The sequence below is a fragment of the Anopheles aquasalis genome, chromosome 2 (genome assembly GCF_943734665.1).
Source record: "Anopheles aquasalis chromosome 2, idAnoAquaMG_Q_19, whole genome shotgun sequence".
Taxonomy (NCBI): Eukaryota; Metazoa; Arthropoda; class Insecta; order Diptera; family Culicidae; genus Anopheles; species Anopheles aquasalis.
In genome coordinates, this window is record NC_064877.1 from 17,917,501 (window position 1) to 17,927,500 (window position 10,000).

Below are 10,000 nucleotides of genomic sequence, written 5' to 3' on the forward strand. Positions count from 1 at the left end.
TCTGCTCGGATGCTCATCAGTAGAGGATGATGAAGAAGCTGGTTTTTGTTGGGGAGGGCGGAAGAAGGAGGCGAAACAACAACAACAAAGTGCTTACCTAGTTCATCGCAAGCCGACAGTAATACGACGTTCATCCTTGTTTAACACGGTGCCAGCGACCAGCGTGTGCTGCCAGTGGCAACGTCACACGCGGGGAGCCATTTTTAATTTCCTTCCAAAATGGCGCTGACCAATGCCGAGATGGCCAACGTGACGTAATGGACCTGGTGCTTCCTTTTTTCTTCTTTAGCAGAGGGAGCAGAATCCCACTCTGTAGATCTATCTGCAATAAAGCAAGAAGCAATGCTATCAATCAACATCGCTGCCCAGGCACACAGACACACGTCCTGGACTTGAACCCGAGCGGTTTTTCGATGGCTAAAAGGGAAGAGATCAGCGTTTCTGGCACTAATTGATGGCTTACATGTGTCTTCCACATTCGTTCGTTCGTTCGTACGTTTGTTCTTCGCAACCATTTGGCGATTACCTTTTTCTCCCGGTGTTGCCTGACCTCTGAAAGCACCGAAAAGATAAGACATTCCAATTGCGTGTGTGCGTATGTGTAACACAACGACAGAACAGGGAGAACAGAGACAGGAAGGGAATCGAGAGTGAATCGAATGATGCGATCCTTTGGCTCCCGTCGCTCTGTCGCTCTAATTGCCCATAAATTCCGTCCGATTGCACAAATTCCTTTTTGATGAGCTGATTGATGCTCACGCTGCTCCTGGGACAAACCTGCCACCGGAGAGAAACAGCCCAGCCCGGGAAGGTCACGCAATTGCCGTGGCGTCCACACGCGAATACGCAGCAGAAGCACTTTAATCTAATTATTTGCCCAACTGCCACGCACGCACGCACGCAACGCAAACACCCGAGGTCTGGTGCTCATGCTGGTGCCACAGCTGTTGTCTGTGCCACGCCATCGCGAATAGTGTTTCGGCCTGGCTCAACTCGAAAGCGGATCCCACCGAGTGCGTGATAAGTGCATCGCGAATGGTGCTGGTCGTTGGTAGCGTGGCGAGACAGAGAGAAATAGAGCCGATTGGTGTCTGGCTGTGGATTGCAATTTAATTTAAAAAAAAAGCTTGTAATTCGTTCCATCGAATGTATGCTTTTCCGATCGCGAGGATTATCCATTTACCTTCGGCAGAGAGGGGATTTGAGTTAATCGATTAAGAGCTATTAAATTGGATCAACCACGGGGCGGCCAGAATCGCGTTATTTCCGGGAAGTAATTGGCACACAAAAGCGATTCAATCCGGCTTGTTAATTTAGAGGTTTTGAGCTAACGTTATAAACGGAAGCGGAAACTACGAAATTGTCGAGCATTACTAAAACTAATCCCAGTAAGCTGGGCACAGTTTGACCCGCTTGGTGAGACCGACCAGAAGCCAAATTGACGCTCGAACCAATAGATATCAGCCTGAGTCTGAGTTTGTTTTTGTGGGGTGGAAAATTCCAATCTCCGTCACCAATATTGCTCTCCATCAACTTATCAATGCGGCACGGAAGCCCACTGTACACCAGAAACGAATAAAGAACGATAAATCACCGAGGGCACCAGCACACCAAGTGTGTAAACTCTGCCAGAGCGACGTGTGCCAGTGCTCCCCAACCGGAACTGCGTCTGCAGAACCGCCGGACAAGATACGGGCGAACTCGTCGTCGTCGTCGCCGTCGTCGGTGGCTGATGAGGATGATGATCTAACGCCGTACACACCATCCCGTGCCAGAAAATGGACGACGGAAACGAAGCGAGCGTGAAGTGAAAATCAGCAATCGAAGTTCGGTTCACCGGCCGGTCTGCCGGCCAGAGGGAGAGTGAAGCGAGAATTTGCCGAGAACCCAAGAGGAGGAAAGAAAACTCATCAGAAAAAAAATCGTGCAAATCTCATCCCCGGCAACACACACGAATACGAAGCGAAGCGGCACAGCTAGACAAGTGGAAAGTGCAATTTAGTTTCCCCGCACACTGCCCCCCAGCAGTGCCTCGGCCACAACGTCGTTTGGCCGTTGGCTTCGTTATTTCATTCCATTTCATTTCATTTCGAATCGCTTCGGCCAAAGAGTGAGTGTCCACACCGGACACACAGTGAGACACGCATCAACCGGACACATAAACAGGCACAACTTCACACACTGGCCAGGATGTGTGGGCGGAAGGCGACCGTCTGGCCCGGGATGGGATTTGGTTGCCGCGCGGGATGCGAAGTGAAGAAGGAGCCCTTGAAGTGTTTGCTCGCGGGACTCGGGCCATGTGTAATTTGGGTTCATTTCATTAATTCTTCCTCCTTTCATTCGCTCTTTCTTTCTTTCTCTTTTTTAGATGGCAACCTACTGCTGGATCTGAAAAAGCAGCAGCGCATGAGTGACCGGATGAGTGCGTTCAACGCCAAGTACCAGCGGACCATCGACAGCAATGACATCAACGCAGACAATCTCATCCCGTCGGCCAAGGTAAGCATGCAGGAGCAGGTTATTGATTTTGCACCCCTCGACCGTAGCGTGAGTCTTAGCGTCCGCGTTCCCTAGCAAGAGCTAGTGCCTAGAGGATGCCTGGAGCGGTCAGCACGGTGTGACCGACATCTGGATACGAAACGAAAGCCACGAAGGACACTGGCACTGGCACTGGCGGCACCATCGATCAAATGGATTTCAATTTTCCGCATTATGGCGCATCATTTTCTTTTTCTGGCACGAGGAGGGCAATGGTGGCGGGCGAGTCCAGGATTTAGTAGCCTAATCGGCTGGAAGCCTGCAAGTGGCCGTACGCCGCACTGTGAGGATTAGAGGTCAGAGTGCACACAGCACATTGAACGCCGGGAATGGTTTTTGTTTGCTTTTTCGACCCCTCCAAAAGTTGGCCGGCGCCAGCAGGAATCAATTTATAAACGATCGCGCGCGTCAACAAAGGCCAGTTTTTTGGGGGTGAGTCCTGGATTGGACAACAAAAAGCCAAAACAAACCAAACACTCTCGCATCGTGTGTATGAGGCTCGTCTCCTGCCCCCCCCCCCCCCCCCAACAATGGGGTCATAGTTGTCGGACCATTACGGTGGCAATCAGTGCCCGCCAATCTCACAACGGGCATTACTCGTAAGCATAAAAAGCTGCCGACGAACGGACGAACGGAGCGACAATACAGCAAACAAAAAGCACAGGAAGCACATGAATGGCTGTATGAATTTGTCCCTCGAGAGCCACTGAACAGTGACAGAGAATCACATGTGTGGAGGGGGGGGGGGGGGAGAGGGGAAGAGAGAGCTCCACCGTCCATCTCGCCGTTGGAAAACCACCAAAACTTCCAAACCCAAACCTTCCGGACAACCGAGCCACCAATGCCACATGTTACACAACTTTAAATTGGAAACCACTCAACGCTACCACAGCCACAGGGGGGGTTGCTGGGGACATCTGGCAAACCTAACGAGCCACCCGGTGGCTGGCTTCAAGCGATTTGGAGTCAATAACGATTGGTTGTTTGGTCCATGACCGGGGCGGCCGTCCATCTCTTGTCTCTCTCTCGCTGCCTCTGTCTCTAGTGGTCCCCCGGGAGCATCCTGGGCCGGATAAACGCGGCCGGCAGGCGTACATTACAATCAATCTGCTGGGATCCATAAAACAGTCCATCCGCCGCCATCTCCGCCTCCTCCTCCTCGTTTCACTCACCTTCCCGTGACCTTTGTGATTGTTGCCCTGTCACCGATGTATCCGTGAGAGTTCGGGATTTTTGGTGAAATGTTTGGAGTTCACCAAATGTCACTTGGAAAGGACCAAGCACCTCTTCGGGTATAATTGTGTAGGCTGGTATTAGCTTTGGTCTAGGGAAGGTCTGCTTTGAAGCAACAGCTTCCGAAGACCAGCAGCTCATCGATTGGATTGATTTCGCAGAAATTCTATCGATAGTTCAGCCTTCCCTGTGTTAGTCCACTCACGCTCGAGTGCTCCGGATTATCAGTTTGCCACTTTTATTCCTTTAATAATAAATCTGACACATAGATCCAACGCAGTCGTCGTCGTCGTCGTCGTCGTCGTCGTCGTTGTCAGAAAACACGAATTTGCTTCTTACGCTCGGTGGATCGAACTAATGGTTATCAGTGGCAGAACTGCTTCTTTTAGCGCTTCTGCTTCTGTTGTTGAGAGAGAGACATAAAAAAAGGTTGCAACCGTAGAGTTTGTGTTGCATTTCGTCTCTTTTGTACGAAACTTGCGGAGCACAGACATTCCAACTACTCGCGAAAGTTCGCCGCAGACCGCACCCGCTACCGACCGAGATTGCATTATCCGTCTCTCGCTCTCTGTCTCTCTGTACGTTGCAATGTGTTTTTTTGCGAATCTCGTGCAAGAATTTTCCCAAATTTTCGCGCTTTTTCCATCAGCAAGAAGTTTCTGAAATTGTGTCCTCGCGAGCTCTTCCACGAGTGCTTGTGCGATTTGGTTTTGCTTTCTTTTGTTTTCTGTTTTATTGTTTTTGCGCGAGCACACCGAACCACCACATCACTGGAAGGAAAGTTTGCGGTTTGGCTGTCCTGGGGCCGATCCTGGGTCTGTGTCCTCCGGGGTCACTGTGGTGTGGTGCCACGGTGAAAGTTACAATCGTGAGTTGTCTCGAGTTGTTTGGATATTGTTTCTACTTCTGTTTCGTCTATTACACCTGCACCGTCGATACACCATTTGCAGCGACGCCCGCTCGAACAGACGGATAAAGGAGAGCGGGAGAAGCGCACGAGGAGTTTCAATATTATTTACAACGAAAAGCAATTCAACTCTAATTAAGCGCTCTGAGCAATGACGCAAGAGAAGGTGGTTCGCGGAATGGTGCTGTTGCTGCTGAAAGTGGGGACCAGAAAGAAAAAAAAAACGATAATCAGAACAAATTTGGCGTTCAACGAGAAACCAATAGAAAAAGGGCAAGAATACGGGAAAAATCCAGGAGCAAGCTGTGAAGGAAGGTTATCGCCGAAATACGATACATCGCCAACACCAGTAAAGCGTTTCGTTTTAATCTCGTTACTCGATTTCAGACATTATGCGATCTCTGCGACAATTTCTAGATCTCTTTGGAAGCTTCAACGGGATTCAGAAAACTCGCGTTAAAGGTGCTTGAGATGCGGGGGAACAACTTCCAACACGTTCTTGACGGCGAAACGTCACCTACATTCTCTATCAATCCAACTCAACCGCCCGACCGAGTTCAAACGAACTGCTGGCGACGTTGACTTCCACTAAATTGTGTCATTCTGACACGTATCTGATGTCCCGAGCCCGTACGTTACGTACCGGCTAGATACAAACTCACCTCGCGTAGCATAAAAACGATTTCCGGTGAAGCGCACCCTCCCGGAAACCTCTCCCCTTTGTCAGGCTCATAAATCGTGGATCTTGCGAGAGCCCGAAAAATGTTGCTTCTGTCATGCAGAGGGCGCAACCCGGCGAGCGCGTCCGTCATGGTTCGATAATCGACGCCACTCGGGGAATAGCAGCAGCCGTCCCGATTTCCCGATCATTTTGATCCCACGACCCGGGCACCTCAACTAGCTCGCGATGACTTCTCACTTTGGTGCACAGAGCGGAATAGAGAGAAAGAGAGAGGGGTAGGGGATCGATGGAAAGGCGAAAGTTGATAGAAAGGTTACAGGGAAAGGACTATCTGTTCATCACGCGTACTGCATGTCCCACATCTCGGACATGGGATCGCGTAGATTGTATTTTCACAACAAAAAGAGGTGAATTCATCCCTCCTCCCAAAAAAACACCTACACACAGGGGTAACGCTATCGATAACGGAACGACAGCACGATAAAGCTTTCCATCGGGTGTGTTTTCCAGGAATCGCACAGCAGTAGGAAGGCTTAGGTGGTTGGCAGGATATCTGGAACATTTCTAATCAAAACACTCAATCTGTGAGGTACTGTTGACTCAGTTTTGTTTTTTTTTTTTTGGAGAAAGATCAAGGGATGTAAGGGATACACAACATCGTCAGGAGTTTTCCACGGGAGTTGATTAACTTCCAGTGCGCCCGGTCCTTGGTGCCAAAACAGCATCCAACATACACGCATCGCATCACTCCCCTCCCTGTGGAGGGAGTTTCACAGATGACAGATAGACGTAAACCCTTCGCTTTTTGTGATCGATGCGCCAGGTTGTGATAAGGTTGCTGATGATGAAGCTTCCCTTTTTTTCTGGGCGGGATAAAGCACCTGAAATGAAGAGGCCCCGGAAATATGAGACACGGATTTGATCCGACTTATTTCTGACTCGCGCGACGAGACACGTCATTTAACAAATCGCCTGAGGGAGGGCCATCACTTCTGTCCGATGGTTTCCATCGCAACGGTGGCTGTCACTCCGCACAAGTTTTCACACATCCCGGTTGGCGGAAACGGGAAAACGCCATAGGCTACTACGAATGTTCCAACAGGACGAATAGAATGGCTTTACGAAATGGCAGTGGGATTAATTAATAAAAGTTGACGCTGTAGTCGGACCTCTCCAACCAACCAGCCAACCAGCCAGTCCAGTTTTCCGCCGCTAACAGTCTGAATGTGTTTTTCTGCTTAATTAAACGAGTGTTCACTCCGTCGGTCGGTGGCCATTGCAAGGCTCGTCAGCTTCAGAGTCACCACCCTCATAACTCATCACTCGCTCGTACTCATTTCATCGCTTCTTTTTTTTCCCCTCTTTTCCGCACTCACACAATCACGCCGTCTCGTACCAGAAGGAGGACAAGAACCGCCACTACAACCACATCAACTCACAGTACACGTTCACGCCGGAGGAGATCAAGTACGACAACAAGCACTACAAGTACATTAAGTACACCACGTACAAAAGCAAGGTAGGTTCGCATCCGCATCCGCTCCGGTCACGCTAACTGGCCAGCCCGACTTTCCACCTGGCCACCACGCTTGGTCACCGCACCACGCCAGACTTCTGGTGGCACATAAACTCGGTCTTCTCTCGAGCAGAACTCCTAAAGCCCTGTTTGCATTCAGTCCCTGTGCTCGCCCCTGTGTGGTGATGTGCACACATGCGTGTATGTGTGTGTCGGTGGCGAAGCAAAGAGGAAAATATTCATTACCGAGACGTTACTCATTTCCGTTTACTCTCCTTCCGTTCCGTATCGCAGCAACCATCGCGCCAGTACGAGACAGGGTACCAGGGTGCCACCGGTGGCCGTTTCGCCGAGGACAAACATAAAATTCGAGGCTACAACGAGATGCTCGACAAGCCGGCCAGTAGCAGCAGCAACGGCGGTGCCCCAACCATTGCCAACAGCAACAAACCATCGAAACAATCCGGCTCGACACGTAAGTAGCACCGGCATACGGTTTTCTCCGGTGGTGAGAAAAGAGAGGGAGGGCTGGTAACACCGTAAGGGATGGCCGCTGAAGACAACAATCAGACTGGAACCGTTTCGAGTGCGCCAAAAACGTTTACGGCGAGCTGGCGGCGAGGCTTCAGTTGACTTAATTTGGCTTCCGGAACACGCACGTTTGCACGTAGCTCACGGAAACGGCATCGGCCAGACATACGACATGGGGCCAGGCCAGCCTGCCAGTCAGCCACCGTGTGCGTATTAATGTTGTCTGCAAACGAACGAGCGAGCAAGCTTTAATATCCGTGTCACTGCGCTTCACAGCCACCGATCTGCGCTGCTTGATAAGCGCACGCCAACGGTTTCCCTCTATTGTTCTGTAACCGAGCGGAGTGATAAACCGGTTGGAAGATTTCCGTTCATGATAAAGCAAAAAATGGGCAGCAAATAAGACAAAAAGACAAAAGACGGAAAACATTGCTTAAGCTGTCAGAGCGCGTTCCTTGGTGAGTTTTTAGGACCGCAATCTGAAAGATTTAAATAGTAAAAGATGCTGCAAAGCGATACACTTCAAAGCACTTTTCAATGCGCACAATAAGCCACCGGATCACGTCCTCCCCGTGGGGTACATATTTATCCTCTAGTCTTCTACGATCTGAATGGAGACCGATTCCATACCAGACCAGACGAGAGCTCGTCGCGATGACTCCCGTTCAATGTGTATGTTTGCTGGCACAAATCCACTTCACCGTTTATCTCGTAAGGCCACCCCACCTCACATGAGGCGCGTACGCAGCATACAGATTATAAATCTTGGCCACCTTTTGTAGCTCCACGGTCCTCGGCGAGTGAACCGGTGAACTACATCAAAACCTTAAGCCCCCTAGTCAGTAGCCAGGTACTAGAGGGGTTTAACTTTGGCGCAGTACCACCAGCATCAGCACCAGCATCGCGGTGATCTGTTTGTGCACGGTGGCTGCGACGACCCGGGTGGAGCAGCTCTCCTTTCGTGCTGTGCACACGATGGATGGAAGGTGAAATTAAAACGCGTATCAGCATATCCAAACGTAATGGCGTGCTCTCCTCCTTCTGCTAAAAGAACAGGGAACGACGCGCGATGCTCGATGCTTTGTGTTGAACCGAAACAGCGACGACCTTTCGGTGAGGGGAAAGTAACCGTGGCCACCGATTTTGCTGCTGATGCTCAGCTGTAATCATGTTTACTGCTGCTGCTGCTTTTCGATGTGAGTGAGCACGTGCACAACAACAATTCAGCATATTTGCTTCACGCTCTCTCTCTCTGTTTCTCTATCTGTGGCTGTGTTTAATGTGAAACTGAGCTGCTCCTGCTGCTGCCTGTGAGTTGGTTTCGTTGTTCCGTTTAATGTTCTCAGGAGTCGTTTGAAGTAGAGTCATACAAAGCTAGGGCTTGAACTGTTTGTACCTTTCGCATTTTTGGGAATCAATCTTCCAGCTCAGCGAAGGAAATGGTCCAAACTAGGCCAACAGTAAACATAACAGAGCAGAGTACGGTAAGCTCTTTCTCTCTCTCTCTCTCTCTCTCTCTCTCTCTCTCTCTGCGCGAGAAGGTAGCACCGTTGTATGACTGTTTTAATGATGCAGAACACGAAATCCTCCTGTACTTTCCGCTCAATCTACTCACGAGCATACGCCTGAAAGCCGACGATTCTTATGCTATGGAGGGTTTACTAATGTTTCATTTACAATGCTCCCATGCTCGATTTCGACAGAGTGACAGACAGTGTGGACGGTTAATGAACGAATGATTTGATTGGCATACCGTGGGATCAACTCATGCATGCTAATGTGCTCATGGATCGTGTCTTGTCATCTTTCTCTCATTCACAGGCTACGGAGCAGGAGGGGGAGGTGGTATGATGAAGGTGAACGAGTGCAAACCGCAGCAACTGACGGCGATCGGTAACCGGCTGCTCGACTGGTTCTCCGTCATCATGGCGGACAGCAAGAAGCGGCGGCAGCACCAGCAGCAGAAGAACAAGATCCACTTCCCGGGCGCCTGCAAGCTCGAAGCCCGCTGGATGTTTGGCCATCTCGATCTGAACAACGACGGTGAGCTGTCGACGCAGGAGCTGTACGATCTCGAGCACGATCAGAACGAACGGTGCATCAAACCGTTCATCGATACGTGTGACCTGGACCAGGATGGGACGATAGATCCGCGTGAATGGTGCCGCTGCTTCGAGAAGACTGACCGCCCGTGTGCGGCCGTCCGGCGGCGACTCGGCAATGATCTCAGTGGTAAGTGTGTGGGCCAGGTGGTGCGAAGTAGTTGAAAGATTATTAATTTTCGCCCCCTCTCTGGCAGGTTCGTACGCACCGGATTGCGATAGCCAGGGTTTCTACAAGCCTACGCAGTGTCATCTGGCCGTCGGTATCTGCTGGTGTGTGGATGAGCATGGAGTTGAGTTCGCAAACACGCGCACCCGAGGAAAACCGAACTGCGGTAAGTGCTCCCCGATGTGTGCTGATGATTGTGCTGCCTGCTGAAGATCGTACTGAGTATCTGTGTGGTAAGATGAGCTTAAAAACGTGTGGAAAACGCTTGGCAAAACATGAGCGACCATGCGCCTCCATCGGCGAACCATGCGTCTCCATCGAT

The 10,000-nt window shown here is 50.5% G+C and overlaps 1 protein-coding gene across 6 annotated transcripts in view; it reads left to right on the forward strand.

The window, feature by feature from the left end:
- The window catches only part of LOC126571121 (proteoglycan Cow), a 75,215-nt gene that overhangs the window by 62,035 nt on the left and 3,180 nt on the right, over nt 1-10,000 (forward strand). For all 6 annotated transcript variants that reach the window (XM_050229395.1, XM_050229400.1, XM_050229401.1 and 3 more), the window contains 5 exons: nt 2,369-2,499; nt 6,760-6,879; nt 7,171-7,351; nt 9,229-9,639; nt 9,707-9,844. In XM_050229395.1, the coding sequence (XP_050085352.1) occupies nt 2,369-2,499; nt 6,760-6,879; nt 7,171-7,351; nt 9,229-9,639; nt 9,707-9,844 (981 nt within the window). The remainder of the gene's footprint in view (nt 1-2,368; nt 2,500-6,759; nt 6,880-7,170; nt 7,352-9,228; nt 9,640-9,706; nt 9,845-10,000) is intronic.